Genomic DNA, 16,424 nt, shown 5'->3' on the forward strand with positions numbered 1-16,424 from the left:
CTTCGCGGACGATACTCCGATATTCGTCTCCTTCTCAGAAGGCACAGTCAACTGCTTAACTGCCATCCACCACTGGATGGCTCTACTCCACCTCATGCTAAACTCTTCAAAGAAGGACATCATCTTTGTCTGTGCCACCAATGCCAACTCCATTCTCCCCTCTCACATGTCTTTCCTCCCTGACCTCTTCACCCCCTCACCCATGGATCTCAACCTTGTGGTTCCCTGTCTCAGCAACCTGAAAATCTACCAGTTCATCACAGCCACTGCAGCCAGACTCAAGCTCCCGAACATCCATCCACACCTCACACACTACTCAACTAAAACCCTTCTCTACTCTTGGGCTCAGCAACCTGGACTGCTGTGGGAGCCTTCTTCTTGGCCTACCTCTCGACTTTTTTGCACCATCAACAAAGACCTCAACTTTGCAAGATGCTCCCTTTTCAACATACCCAGAACCTCCACCTCCTCAACCTACCGTCACCACTCTGGAAGGCTATCAATGCAAAATTGCTCCCTTCAAATTCCAGCTACTCATCTATACATCCATCCATGGTTTTACCACCACTACCCCATTGAATGCATCACACTGTACTCTCCCGCTCAAACTCTTCACAATCCATCAGTCCCCCAGCCTGCACCTGCGCCTCCTCCCCCATGTATCCCTTTTCCGTACTTGCCCTACTCCATGGAATGCTCTGCACCTGGAAATCAAAGCCATCGCTTCAGTGGAAGCCTTTGAAACAAGGCTCAAACTCCACATTCTAGCAATGGAAGAAACACCCCAAGCCGTAGCAACCTGCCCTCCAAACTAACCGCCAAGCCCACCTTTCCTGCATGCTGCCCCCAGACTACTCTAATTTGTAAATATCAGTGCTAATGTTAAAAAATGTTAATTTCCTCCAGTCCCTGGTTTAGCTTCCTATTCTTACGCCTTCACTAATCGAAATACATCATTCAGTACAACAACGGTCTTATGTAAAGGCATCTTGTTCCAGGACTGCCTCTACTCCCCTCCCTCTCTGCAACTGCTTACTGTGCACGTCATTTCTGTTAGAAATGACATCATGTTCTTAAATAAATACAAAATACAAATATTTTTCTATTGGTCACTTGCACTTCATGTTCCTTCTTTTTCTCTTTAAGCGCCCCACCAGTGTAAGAAAAGTCACGCCCAAACAGTGGTGCCTCCCAAAGTGCTTCAGCAGACAACCATATGGGCAACTACTCCATTTTTAAGATCGACAAACCACGCTATCTGAGATTTGTCCGCGTTTCACTATGCGTAATGATGGTTTGTCCATGCTATGCACCATGTGTCCCTACTCTATAACCTTCATCACAGTTTTGTCAGTATCCCGCTGGAATTACCGGTGGGATACTGGTAAAACTGCCTTTGAATTTCCACAACCCGATAACCTGGTATTACCAGGATTTTACGGGCTGCGGATACGCCGGTATGTTCCCATTCCATGGAGTCCAATACTCCATGGGATGGGATTGACAGAATTACTGGGGATTCTGGCAATGATTTGCCGCTAGAGGCCTGAACTTCCAGCAGGTCAGGCCTGCCGGAAGATCACTGGCCCTACCGGCAAACTTGGGTTTCCTCAGTCTGGAAAAAATGCTGCCGCCGGTAGTGGCAGCATTTTCCCCCACATTTGTCTGGACGGTGGGCCTTGTACAGCGGCCCAGTGTCTTAAAAATGGGGATTTCTAGGAACAGCAAACTTGAATGACAGATTTTGAGTCCAACCTTCCCATTCCAAGAGGGATCCAGGAAAGGAAATGTGAGGTCCTCCAACCTTACATGAATGAAAAGTGGACAGCCAATCAGAGAAGATGGGAGGATAGCTCAGGGGCGATGTGCTTGCCTTGGAAGCAAGACGACACAGAGCAACACAGTTTCTATCCCCGGGCCACGCTTAGAAACCTCTGGGTATTAAGCGCGTTATAAATACCCAATTACAAAATTACAAGACCACCCTGCTTACCATTCCCGCCAAGAATGAACCACGAGGCTTACCTCCGTTACTAAAACAGACCCACCTCTGAAAGTGCATAGAATAGTTTAAATTGACAGGAAAACTCACGGTTAGAGGGTGTAACCTACAGTGCAAAGCTTCTGCCACTACTGCGAGCATAAGCATTTCTCTGCCTTTTTTTCTAATACACTGTTCATCACACACTGGACTTTCCCGCCAAATGTGGAACAACGAGCAGACCCCCCTTTCCACAAACGCTGTAACTAAATAAGTCCCAGTGTTGGTGCAGATGTAGGCTGTATGATGTTATTTTCTTTAAAGGGATTTGCTTTAGTAACTGTTTACAGTTGCTAACTTTGACAGTCTTATTAAAGGATAAGGCTCAGTAGGATGTCGTGTTAGATTTGTAAGATGCCAATGTATAGAAGAATTGTGTTGCATTTGTGATTGAGCAAAGTAAGCATACATTTGTGGGCCGTTTACAAAACCAGAGCCCATCCGTTCATGCTGTTGAGAGTAGGAGATGGCGGGAACCTTCCCAAGCTTTGGCTTGCAAAGGCCTAGGTGTGCAGGAAGACAGACATATGGGACTTCAAGGACAGAGGCACTTCCTCCTCTTACAGTACACATTAAGCTCGGTTGCCATGGCGACATCCACATCATTTCTGAGATTTCTAACTAACCTCGAGAAAGGAGAAATCCACCTCTGCCTCCCCCGCCTCCTCCACCAGCATGCCGGCATCCACCGCATCAGCCGCGTCAGGCTGGGGCCCTTCATCCTCCACATCTGGATGCACCTGAATTGGGCCGCCCCTTTCCGCCAGTGTCACTGGAGAATCATCATCACCTGGGAAAGAGGAGGATGAGGCATAGTCCATGGGCTTAGCCTCCCCTTCCAGGGACTGGTTGCTCTGAAGAGAAGTGGGTCTCTCCCTTTGGGGGGACTCAAAGGATGCCCCCCTTGCCAACATTTCTGCAATGCGGTTATTGGAGGGCAAATCTGATTGAAGAGCCTCTTGGGAACTTCTGGAAATAGAAAATACATGTGAGAAATCTTGAAATACAAAGCATACAATCACCAAAGGGTATACAATATTCACACCTATTACCACCTGCCAATGAAAGGTCCCGAATATGGTCGGATGTCTTTTTTTAAAGGGGAGTAGTTTCCTCCACCACAGAAGAATCGCATGGGACTTTGACAGGCCTAATAGCTGTGCTCGGCTCTGTCCTGCCTGTGTAAACCCTACAGACTGGCATCTATTGGAAAACGCTACAACCCCCTTTTCTCAATGCACATCCCAATCCTCCATTTTAGATGTAAGAGAGCGGGAGATCAGTGGTATCAAGCAACCCCTTAATAACACACTGGGGTGCACATGCAAAGAAATGGGGAAAAGATAAAGAGATGGAGACAGGCGGGGACAGAGAGAGACAGACGGAGAGAGAACGGGACAGAGAGAGACAGGGACACAGCGAGAGAGACAGAGCCAGTCAGACAGACAGGGAGCATGGAGGCAGTAAGGCCGTGGCGGCTGGCCCATTAGAGCAGATGAGGTAGTGCCCTCCATCCTTCCAGCTCTCACTTCTTTCTGAGAGACCATGCTCACGAGCAAAAGGGAGCCTAACACGGCCTCACTAATGGACACTCTCCCTCTGTCCTGTGGATGCTCGATGGGCTGGGTTCTCTGGGCTACTCTCATGAAACATGTGATGCACGTTTAGCTCCTGGCTTGCAGAGTATGGGCTGCTCATGCTGGGAACAAATGATGAGCTGGGTTGGCCACTAGCAATGAAGCGCCCCAAGGCTACATAAGGACTGGGACCCTGCATGCCAACTGGCGACATAGGCTGGGGTTAGAATATGCCCCACGCACCACAATCTGTGCACAAGAAGTCAGGAGGAATGGGGGGGCAAAAGGAGGCAAGCTTTGGTGACCACTTTCATTCGTGTGATACTAGTCTCTAACCCCAGGAGGCTAGGGGCCTAGAATATTGTCTTCCTGTGCACGCTGCCATGAGAAGCTAGGGCTAGGAGAGTGTTAGTGCATGAAGGTAAGTGGATTGATGTGTGTGCATGCGTATGTGTGCCTGTCTGGCTTGACACAGAAAATGAAAATGAGTCTACAGTGGCACTGCTGGCCTATATGGTTGAGTCAGGCCAGGTGAGTTTCTTTAGGTGCATCAAGCGGGAAAATGTATTTTATAGTGGCAATGCTGGTAATAATAATAATAATTTGCTCTTATATAGCGCTACGAACCCTCAGGTATCTGAGCGCTGCTTATTATTACCCACAGTGAGTGTTGGTCATTTATCGACCTCGGAAGGATGAAAGGCTGAGTTTGGCCCTGCCAGGATTCAAACCTGCGTCGGCAGGCGCTGCAGGGATGTCAAAGTGAGCGCTCTACTCACTGTGCTATCTGACCGGCTGGTATATATCGTAGAGCGAGGACCTCGATCTGTTTGGAGCGGCTAGAATGAAAATGTGTTACAAAATGCTTGCGTGTACTGCTGGTCAGCCGACATCCATTGGAGTGTATAATGTGTTTCTCTAGAACCAATTGCAAACTGTGTTTTTACTAAATTTCCCCGAAATTTACTATGTAAAATGAACTATCGAACCATTATATTAAAAAAAAACCTTGGGGTAAAATCCTCAAGAAACCTGCTAAATGGTTCAGGCATGTTTGCTGCATTCAGGACAATTCTAGGAAAAATCAACACTTTAGAGAGTTTCTAGCAGCCACTGCAGTGAGGAGGAAGAAGGAGCAGGCAATGGATGGGGAACTAGAGCAGTGAAAGTGAAATTGTAAGTCAAATGTTGTGTGGAGAGGGGGATCAGAGAGAGGGGGAGACAGGATGAGACGTTTCGGTAGCAGAGGGATAGATGGCAATGTTTTGAAAGGTTTCCACTCGTACTGGCTAATGGCCGGCCAAGATTGCCTTCTGAGCCCCAGCAGCTCCCCAAAAACTTTGATATATAGAGTTGGGTGGAAAAGTCCTTAGTGAGCCTTATAAGAGCGGACATGTCCAGAATTCACCATCCATGAAACCGTTCATGCCAATGCAGGCTGGCGGCTAAGTGAGTTCATTCTAGGTCCCAAGAGGAAAGCTGCAATGATGGCCACTCTCTGCCACATCCTTCTGTCACACCTCAGCTTCCAGGCTGGCCAAGCTAGGTTTACAAGCAACCGCAAATCTTTCCCAATTCTGCAATCTCCTCTGACAACGTTGGGGGGCACGCACACACTTCACTTGCACATCAATGTATGGGCTTCATACCCACAGGCAGGAATTTTAAATGGGAATGAGAGATTGGATCATGTAGCAACATCCCGAGGTCACATTCCCCTGACCCATGGGGAAAGGACACCAGTGGCGGAACACAGTAAGGCGCTATTCCTCAGTGATTTAGCGTTAAATAAAATTGAACTCCATTGCAGATACTAGGAATTGGATGTTTCTCCACCAATATTGGGTTACAACCTACACAACATGCTGCACAGACTGACGTTGGCTTGTTTTGCTGTTTTGTAGAGTGCTAACATGCTGCTAAGTGGCTGATTCCGAGTGCTTTGAGAGTCTGTACTGGGTCCCTGATAGCTATACTCATTGAGAGGAACCCTAAGAATGTATAAATGCTCCCTAAGAAAAGAGGAGGCACCTGGGTGGATTGGAGGACCCTATCGCGTGAGGTTAGTAGTCAATTTGTAATTTGTGAACCAACACCCCCCACGCACCCATCCCGCCCTGTTGTTGCTCTTCTGGTAGCCCTCCCAAAGCTACCAGTTTCCTTTTGTTTTCCCACAGGTGTTGAGAAGACATGGCCGCCCTCGAGTCCGTGCTACGCTTGACAGGCACTTCTCTACATATGCGCCCTTTCCTCCTACTGCCAAGACTCCATCGCTGTGCTGCAGTTGCCTCTCTCCATTAAAAGGTGGATGCAGGCTGAACCTGGAACCTGTCCCTTAGGCACAAGATCGGTTGGGATATACTGCTCTATAGAGGAATAGATGCAGACTTGGCATTGCTTCTCGGAGCTGGGTCCACACTCAAATACAAGAATAATCACAATAAAAGCCTGATGGGAAAAAGACACAGATAGACCAAAGGCAAGATCGGTTCCTTTTTCAGAAAAACGTATGTGTGAATCAGCGGGTGCCAAATGTGCGTGAAAGGCTGGAATGGAGGATGCCATTGGCCTTCACATTGGCAGACCTTTTGAACAGGCTTAGTGATACATCTTTATCCTGATCCTATGGTCAGAAGAGTAATGAACAGATGATGGGAGTAGACTATCCACCATACAACCAACTCAGTTTCCATCAATTCAGGAACCGCAAAAAAAGAAGAAAGGATACCGGTTTCAGATGCAGAGCAAGACGTCATATCACATGTAATTACAGATTAAAGGCTACCAGACAACACACTTGTCATAAACTGGAACACGTGATGAGAATATGCAATACTTCCAAAGACAGCACCCACAACTACAGGTGTACACCATCGAGGACAACCAAGATAATCTTATCTCCTTGTTACTCTTCAACTACACAACATGGGAAGGGGAAAGGGAGCCCCAGTAATTCAATCAAGATTCCAGTATGTGCACAAGAACACGTCATGAGCATTTGTCCTATGCAATGCACAAGGGTAAATACCAAAGACGGCAGATAACAAGCAGCCCTGCCAATCATATCATTACAAAGCAACTATCGGCCTTTTTGGGGCAAGCTAATTGGCTGCTACATATTTACAACCATATATCGTCAAACAATGACAGCTGCACAAACGAATATGTAATAACCAATATAGGACAGGGAACCTCTTTTTGGTTAACGGGGGCCTGACTCTAGAGGGTTAATAAGTAACAAAAAGGAAACAAGAGTCGCGGCTACCCCCCCTTCAATGCACAGGAAGTGCTAGAAAATCGACAGCAGCTAGGAGTTAGTTTAGACCAGCCCTTTATAATCACACAAACAAAATGAAGGAATACTGTTAAAACAAAATGTATTCTAAATTAATGAACATAATAAAATCAGGGGTAAACAAAGTGAAGATCATTCTCATTCACTATACCTGAACCATGCAGTTCTTTCTATACACAGTGCGGTTATTACTACTGTCGACAGAAATCTGCTGCTAATGTCTTACAGTACATAAAGCAACACTTGTTCTGTTACTAACCACACTTGTGTATATAACTGCATGGTTATAGGAGGAAAGGGACTGGGGCTGTTCGGACCCAAACTCTGGAATAAGCTCCCAGAAGGTTATAGGTTAAAGTGTCGACTCAAAAGGGTCGAATGACAAAAGGGTCGAGTCAATTCGACTGAAAAAAAGGATACATTTTTTTGGGGGGACACCCCCCCCCAAACCCCTGTTTTTGGCGTAAAAACACCTTTTTTTACCTATACTAAATCAAAAAAACAAAAAATATACATTTAAAAAAAAAATTTGATCCTTTTGTTTCTGGTCGAATGCACTCTCACCTTTGGCATTCGATCCTTTTGATTTCGTAACTTTAACTGGACACCCTCCCAGAACACCATAGGCTCATGGAAAATCACCTGCATTTCAGAAGCACCTTAATCCCCTCTTCATTAAAGCCTTTCCTACCTGTGCTTCAAAATGTGGCCCATCTCTCCAAGCCTTCGAGACCCGCAATGACGAGTGCTTAACCTTTTGCCCTAACCCTTGGACAGGCTTTCAAATGTACCACTCTCACGTGGATTTGATCTACTTCCGCATTGGATCCTCTGGAACGTGGCGGCCTGTTGGCATCCTTTCTATACCTCTAGAAACCACTAGCTCAGGAATAGGAACAAGCTCCAACCCATTTTTTTACTTGGTATACAAAGACAAACTAGTAAGTCTTGTTCACCCAAGCAAAGGAAATATGCTTGTACACGTCTCTATGTAAGGTGCACATGCATGTGGAGTTATGCAGGCTATGGAAGGAGAGCCACTGTGCAAGAAATGGCATGGAGCAACCTACAGATGCCGGACTGAGCCCCCTTCCATAGGCTACAGGCCCTATTCAGAAAAATGTCGGCACAGATTAAACTGTGCTGCCTCGCAGACATACCTACACATGTGCAAACCTCAGCCTCACAGAGCCTCTCTCGCGTTTGAAGGCAGCCGCAAAGAAAATGGAGCATAGCAAACAATGCAGTTCAAAGAGACTTGGACAGAGCAAACACTGCAGCTTCAGAGTGATCACGTGAGCACCTCAGCCTCGCCAAGACTTAAACACAGGGAGCCCTGCAGCTTCACAGAAAACCTCATGGAGGAAGGTGCTGCCAGCCACTAAGGAACAATCTCCCAGATACATAGAGCTGCAACACAGGGAACGACACCCGGTCAAGTCAATAGATTGCAACTAACCCACAGTTAGACCTTGAGAAGTGTATCCAACCCCCAACGTCAAGCTGCATGAACGGGGACTCTGCCGGTCAGCATCTCTCTTGCATGGAATCGGCAAGATCAGGGTTTGGTTTTTCAAAGGAATCCTACCCTTAATTTCTGACACCATGTTGCTGACACTTGTCTGGGAACCACCCCTCATTAGCTTGAAGGCCTAAAGAACAGCTGCATCGGAAACTTCTGATTGTATAAGGGGATTGCATTTCTTACATAAGCAAACTGAATTAAATTTAATTTTGGCATGCAGTGCCAATATCTGCTGAATAGAATAGTCGGAGGAACTAGGTGAGAGGAGAGAGGAGTTGTGCAGGTGTAATGGAGGGATGGGCAAGATGAAGAGGGCACCGGGTGGGGCAATGCATAGATTGGGAGAGATGGCAGGTGGCAACATAAGTAGAGTGATGGAGAAGAAGAAGAAAAGGACAGGGGGCACCAATGAACAATGGGCAGGCCGCTGATTTGCCAATCTCTTACCGTATGTTCACGTCCTTGGAGTCGTGGGTGCTCAGTGCATCTCGAACGTCTGAGGATTGCCCATCTGGTAGGTATGATCTGTGCATCTCTCTGTTGTCAATGTCATCCGTTCTCCCCACAACTCTGATATCATTCTCCCATGTCCTCTCCATCTCTCCATCACCCATCTCCCTCTCGAGCCCCCTTGTTTCCATCTCTCCCTCTGTTGCTGTTGTCCCAACCTCAACCCTCCTCTCAGTGTCGCCATCACCAATCTCTCTTAAGAGGTCCACCCTTCTAATATCACTCCCGATCTCCATATGTTCATTTTCTGCCCATCTCGCAGTCCCTCTCATATCCTTCATTCCAATATCCAACCCGCTCTCCACACCTTCAATATGTGTCCCTCTCTCCACACTTCTGCAACCACCCTCAAATTGTTGGTCCATCACGGAAATAGAAGCATCCTCCAACACCCTGTGTTTGACATTAGGTTCTGTGCTTTGGTCGTTTAAAATGCCCTGCATGGACCACTCTGTATTGTGGATTTCAGACTCTTCACTCTGGCCAATTTCGCCAATTTTGTGCTTTATGGACCAGTCCCTGCTGCTGCTGCTATCAGACTCTCTACTGCCATCGTTTTCCCCTGTGTTGGATTCTACAGACAAGCCAAGATTGTAGGTTCCAGACTCTCTTTCATCGCTGGTTTCTACAAAGCTGTGCTTTGGAGACCAGTCTCTATTACTCATATTACGCCCTTCACTCTGGAATGTCTCACCCACTGATGATTTTAATGACCAGCCTTCAGTGTGGAGTCCAGACTCAACTCCCTGGTCTGTGTCTCCCATGCTCTGCTTTATGGACCAATCTCTGCCAAGAATTCTAGGCTCTTCACTTTGGTCCCTCTCTTCCATGCTGTGCTGAACGGACCAGTCTATACTGCCGACTCTAAGTTCTTCACGTTGGTTCTTTTCTTCCATAGTTGGCTTTGTGGGCCAGTCTCTAGTGAAGATTTCGGGTTCCCGCTCTTCCACGCTGTGTGTTATTGTCCAGTCTCTGCTGCCGATTCTAGGCTCTTCACTCTGTTCTTGCTCTGCAATGCGATGCTTTATTGACCAGTCACTACCAATGATTCCGGGCTCTTCACCGTGAACGCGATCACGCACACTCTCTGTTACTGATACGTCTCTATTGGGGATTAAATGTTCTTCTCCATGATCGGTTTCTCCAATGCTCTGCTTTATGGACCAGTCACGATGGTGGATTGCAGGCTCTTCGTTCCGAGCTACCTCGTCAATATTGTGCTTTACAGACCAGTCTATATTTGGAGATTCTGACTCTGTTCTCCACTCATATGCCGCCACCCCATGCTTTTCGGACCAGTCAATATTTCCTATGTTCAGTTCTTGACTCTGATTTGTTCCACCAAACCCATACTGATCATCCCACACACTGCTGCCATGGCTGGTCTGCTGAGCTCCTCCAGCACCAAACTCGCTCTGTAAATCCTTTTGTGACCAGCCAAGAAGGCCATGCTAAAAAGAGAAGAGAATGACAGCATAAGAAAATCTTCCCTGCAAAAGGCTGATCTGGACAGTTGCAATAATGGCAGGTTTCACATTGCTGGCTATTGCAAGGACAATCCCGCTACAGAAGGAACCAGACAACATTACATAGAACAGATATTTGTTTCTTTAAAAAAAATCCAAAAAAAAATCAGCGCATTCCCAAACTGCATGCAGCCATGACTCCCCACCTCCCAGGACCTGCACCCCCCCCCCCCCCAACGCGTCTGCAGCCTTCGGAACGCTCCTGTCGTTTACTCGTCATACGAAAATTCTCAATCCCATACTGACTGAAAGCGGGGATGGAGCGAGCATCCTCTGGAGGAAGGTTAGCTGGCAGCAAAGAGTCCCTATGACAAGCAGCGTGTACTTATTCATATGCTCCGTCCCCTCTCCATTCTAGACTTTTGAAAAGTTACAAAGCATTTGAGTACACATTTGCTTGATTCAGGGGTCAAGAGTCTACAGAAGCAAAGTTGTTTCTTAGCATGCCCTGAACAAACCAATGCACAATGCATACATGCTTAACTCCGTTGTATTTGAGCAAGTTTCCTTCGGCTGTGCTGCGACAACAATTTCTAAGACTGCGCTTTAATATCTTTCCAACAAAAGAAATTCTGGAAGCCAGGAAACCGAAGAGTATTAGAGACTACAAATGCAGGCTCTGTGGTCATAAAATGGAAACGCTCCGCCATCTTATCATGAGCTGTCAGGGCGTTATGGATACCCGATGTAACCTATTAGGCAGATTTTTTGTGAACAATCGAACCCTAACGAAGAAAGACATTTGTTAACAACTGCTACAGGGTTCAAGATTATCTGTAACTTTTGCCTTGCTAGAGATGACATCAATAATTTTCAAAAAGCTTGAAGGAAACAAGTGAATTTCGATTGATAGGCGTTCATTTTTGTATTTTGTGAGTGTAAGAGGTGCTGACTACCCTTGGTTTTCAATTTTCTTTTTAACCTTAGTTTCTTTTTCTCTTCTTTCTTTTTCATATCTACTAGATGAAATGGTTGTATTATGTGTTTTTACTGTCATGGAATTTTCTTTTAAGCTTAAACTGTAAATGGCTGAAAGTTTATTTGGAAGATAAACGCTAATTAAAAAAAATAAAATAAAAAAGAACGGGAAGCAGGCCAAGTAGATGCTCTGTCGATCATATCCAACGGCCTTACTGAATGTACATAGATGCCTCCGGAGGGAAGATGTTCCTTATTCCAGTAAAATTTTAGGGTGAAGGATATGGCATGCCAATATGCTTCTGAAATGTGCTCGACGGTCACCATAAATGGTAACAAGCCCATTGGAGGAGATGCAGTCTGGATAACACCTAAAAGCTTAATGGATGTCCAAATTGGGAAGAGCCCTCTCAAAATTAGGACTGTGAAAAATAAAACGTGCAGACTTATGTCCTGGTTTATAAGGGAATCTCAAAGAAATTTAAACAATGGAGACTATGGGCCTCATTACAAGTATGGCGGTAAGGCAACAACGGCGCCATTATAGCTACCGGCACCGTTGCTACCGTACCGGCATACTAGGAGTTGTGCTCGCGGGTGCCCTTGAAGACACCAGGTCTGACCTGGTGGCCGTACCGGCACCCGCGAGCAGAACATGATGGTAGCACTGGTACCATTATTAACGGTACCAGTGCTACCACCCTCCCCATTCCCATTGAGCCCTATGGGGCCGATTGGGGATGGGGAGTCCCTCATTACCGGCACCCACGAATAGGCAATTACCGGGTCTGCCAAACTCAGCATGAACCAGTAATTGCCCATTCACGGATGCTGGAAAAAAATTGATACCAGCGGCAGCCGTGCATGTACTACAGGCTCGGCTACCGCCAGCCTCGTAATGAGGCCCTATGTCTTAAATTTGTCATTATGCAAAAACTGTCTGGGGATCTTAGGAAAAGGACGATTCCATCTCAATTGCCTTTTTGCAATGCCAAAAGCAGAATCCCATCTCTCCTGTTTTATGCCACGAATTCCATGTGTTCAAAGGTGTGTGTGCCAGAACAGACAGCAAAAGAGTTAACTGAAGTTCAAAATGTTGCTCCTTAAATTCCTTATAGTTATCGATGGCAGTCAAACTGTCCCTGTAAGACCTCACCTGTTTGCCCAAGGTAGCGAAGAAGGAAGCAAAATAGAAAAAACATCAACTAATGCAGCGGATGAATGGTTCCCCCGGTAATCCTTCCTTTAGGGAATGCATGTCTTTGCCATACAACAAGTGAAGAAAGTACAGTATATAGTCCATGTATAGACCGAAAATGTGCTCCGAGCATCCAGCCCATGCCGAAAACAAAGTACAGTCCATTACAACGAGGGGCAGGTCTGTCTGCTTCGACTATCTGCCTGCATGGTCCAAGCTCCTCCCAGATGTGTGGCTGAAAACCAGCTGTTCTTGTGCACAGCCCAGTTCAGATATCTACTTTTTGAGTTTGCAGAATTGACTAGACAGTGCTACCCACACTCTCCCTGTGAATGGAAGAAAGTGTAGTGGATGTGTTAGCATAGAAGAGCCCCCATTTATTCTGTACTGATAGTCGTCCATGTTAGACAAATCAACATTAGCTCCATGTCCACGATAACGATCTGACAATCTTTGTCCTCTTGCGACCAACAAATGTGCACAGTTGCAAGAATAACATGTAATGCAGGTGTTGGAATCTGGAGTCAGGAAAATGACTCCATGTACAACTACTAACTCTGTTAGAAACAATAATTTAGAGTCAAGGACCATTAACTTACACCAGAGATGTGCCAAGTGACACACATTCGAAGGTGAGCGCTTCGAACCATCTAACCATAAAAGGCCATCCGGTCCAAAGCTCTCAAACCACTAATCGGTGGCTGAGCACCTTAAGGATAAACTACATGAATCATATGGTGCAATGATGGAGGCCTTTCCCATGGCTGCATCCTTCAGGGCCCCTTGGAAAGTCAACTTTTGATCCAAAAGATTTTTCCACATTTAGCAGGGAGGCCAGGTCAGACAAAAACAATGTTGCTCAATCCACAGAGTTCAGAAGGGTCCTGTGGGGAGAAAGCACTGCCTAATGTTTAAGGACAGTGGATCGGACTGGAGTGAAATGGGGGCAGGGGATTGCCACCTGCTCCGTGATGGGCCCTAAAGGGGCTCCGCACTCCATTCACAGTGCCATGGGTGTTCCCACTATACAGTCTCATACAAACATTAGAAACATCATGATATGTTACAATGTGGACAACATAAAGACAGACACACAAAAATGATGCCATTTACAGTCGCCCCTGCAGGCGTCTGTGGTCTAAAAGTCAGGCCTGATTTGCTAAGAGAGGCAATGCCTTGCCAGCATGGCTCACCCTGTGTTCAGGGAATCATGCACTTACACACGCAAACTTGGGTGGGGAGGGGGTCAGAATCACCATGATGGAAAGCAAGGGGCTCTGAGCCCCAGACACCATGTAGAATGGGCGACAGGGCTGTGTATCTGGCCCTGTTAGGTGAGGGAACCCTACCCCTAAACCCCCACCCACCAAAAAACCCTTTCCAGTGCCATAGAGAGTGTCAGACCCACTCCCAGGCCCTCTCCTGGAAAGCCAGTGTCGTGGTGGAGGACATCGCAATCGCCAGGCTGGAGATGGAAAGCATTTGGGAAAGGCAGAGCATCAGCAGGTCATCATAGGATGCAACAACTGTGGCAACACCATCTGTGAGAAAAGGATGTCACGGGGGGATCAGCGAGTCGGCGTGGCGTCCTGGCGCAAAGCACGGCTCCAGCAGACAGCATCTGCTAAAGCTTACGCAGGGGAGAATAACCCACAAAACCATAAGGAATTTTGATTAATAACCAAAGGCCTCCAGAAAGACCACAATGATAGAGTACCCACTAAGCCACCTAGGATCCCCTTAACAAAACATAGGGAACACAGCTCCCTAGGGGCCTTTATGTTGCACCTGTTAGAAAAGCAGTCACACTGTGGAAAAGGGTGCAGGCTTAGAAGACCTTTTGGAAAGGCTCCTCCCAAGCCTCTCCCGTCACACCTCTCTGAATAAGGTAAGTCATTGGCAGGGAGAGCTGGCTAATCTTGGGAGGGGGTGGGCTATTTAATAGGTAAGCAGGAACAGTTTAGTGTGGGTTGTAGTTGGCCGAGGACAGGAGGTGAATGAGGTTGTCCAAGAGTGTGGAAGGAGCATGGAGGTTGTTGAGAGAGGGCATCTGTGGAGTGGTTGTGCATAGGAGTGAGGAGTAAGTACAGTAGTCATAGAGTAGAAATAAAGGGAGGAGGTGGTAGTAGTTATGTAGTGGTGGATGCGAGGCAGGAGTAGTGGTGGCAGTAGAGTGTAGTACTAGAGTGTAGTAGTAGAGAAGAGGAGTAGTAGTGGTAGTGAGAGGCGGAAGTGGAGTAGGAGTAGTAAGAAGAACGCAGAGGTGGTAATTGTAGCAGAGATGTAGTAGAAAGGAGGTGGAGTAAGAAGGAGGGAGTAGCTGTAACATCTGAGGTTGTAGTAGGACAGGTTACGAGGTTGTGGGAGTAATCAGTGGAGAAGAAAGAGGAGGAAATAATAGCATCTAAGGATGGAGATAGGAAGGTGAAGTGCAAGATTGGAGGGATAATCAAGTGGAGGGGAGGGGAACATCTTAGGATCTAGTGTAGGAGAGGGTCAGGTGAGACAGAGAGCCGAGCAAGTGGACCAGAGTGGAAGGCGGCACCATCCTTAACTTCTTTAGAGCGTTAAACGGGCCTAGGAGAGGGAAAGTTACAAGGCCCCTAGGGAGTACGCCATCGACTGGGGAGAACACCTATAGCAACAGGAAGAACAGGCAGTAGGGATCACCCTGCCTTAGCACTTACTGGGTTAAGGATGCTTGGGTTAGGGTGTTGGGAGCCCAAGGGAGAGAAGAGAGACAGACTGCTCTAGTGCCAATTATTCCCGATAATGTGGTTTGCCCTAAAATCTGACAATATCCACCAAGACCATCATCTTTTGTAAGATCCTGAATAAACACCATTGGACTGGCAGACGTGTCATAGTGATCATTTGTGGCGGCCATCGTCACAAAAGTAAATAAATCAAAGATGATGGCCAGGTGTTTATATGCTGGAGCTGATCCCTAACCAAGAATTATCACCTGTTGATTCTGTAATTCAAACAAGTACAGGACTATAATAGAACATGCCACCGCAACAATCACAGCTGAAGACACTTGCTCACTTGAGAAATTCTGATCAGAGTCCAGGCGAGATAAAAGGGCACTGGGGTACACAGATATTGGAGTACGAAGCATGAGGAGGCGTCATCAGCGTACCAATGATGAGGAAAGAAAGAGAGAGAGAGAGAGAGAGAGAGAGAGAAAGGTGGAGGAGTGAGAGAAGAGAGCACAGGAAGGAAACAGTACAGCTGAGTCAGGAGAAAGCAGCAGACTAGAGAGAAAGGAGAGGTGAGATGGAGAGAACAGCAGCTATAGGAGCAACAGGAGCAAAGGTGGAAGAAAGGAGCAGATGTGAACAGTGGAGAGGAGAAAATATCAAAAGAGAGGAAGAGGAACAGAGCGAGACAACAGAAGCAACACACAGGGGAGCCTGGAGATGACAGAAGTAAGAGAATGTGGAGAGTTGTGGTGAGAAGTCAAGTTGCATGGCAGAATGTTGAGGAAGCCTGAGTGAGCGAAAGAGGGAACGATCAAAAAAGCCAGAGATAGGAGGAAACAAGAAGGAAGGGGAGAAGGGATAAAAAGTGCTAGGCGGAGGGCGGGGTGCACAGGCAAGGAGATTGGAAAGAGGAAAAGTCCATAGAATCTCACCCCAGAGCAGGATCACACATGGTGCAGAATGGTCAGATGCCAGCTAACAGCCTGGAAGAATAACCAGCCGTGCCCAACCTGCAATGCATAAAATGGGGGCCAAGAGTTTTCTAATCTCGGCTTCCAACAGCAGCAAATAGTCGGATGCCTGACCTCTGTCAAGAAAGCCAAGTGCAGCATGAGTGGTGGAGGCAAGT

The 16,424-nt window shown here is 46.9% G+C and overlaps 1 protein-coding gene across 2 annotated transcripts in view; it reads right to left on the reverse strand.

Moving 5' to 3' along the window:
• TNKS1BP1 (tankyrase 1 binding protein 1) overlaps positions 1-16,424 on the reverse strand; it is a 557,727-nt gene that overhangs the window by 142,103 nt on the left and 399,200 nt on the right. For both annotated transcript variants that reach the window (XR_011281831.1, XM_069628996.1), the window contains exons 6-7: positions 8,886-10,399; positions 2,668-3,010 (exon numbers count right to left, since the gene is read on the reverse strand). Coding sequence is in view for 1 of the 2 variants with exons in the window: in XM_069628996.1 (XP_069485097.1) it covers positions 2,668-3,010; positions 8,886-10,399 (1,857 nt within the window). In the remaining variant the exon portion in view is untranslated. The remainder of the gene's footprint in view (positions 1-2,667; positions 3,011-8,885; positions 10,400-16,424) is intronic.

Source organism: Ambystoma mexicanum, chromosome 12 (assembly GCF_040938575.1).
Source record: "Ambystoma mexicanum isolate Mex_15411 chromosome 12, UKY_AmexF1_1, whole genome shotgun sequence".
NCBI classification, from domain to species: domain Eukaryota; kingdom Metazoa; phylum Chordata; class Amphibia; order Caudata; family Ambystomatidae; genus Ambystoma; species Ambystoma mexicanum.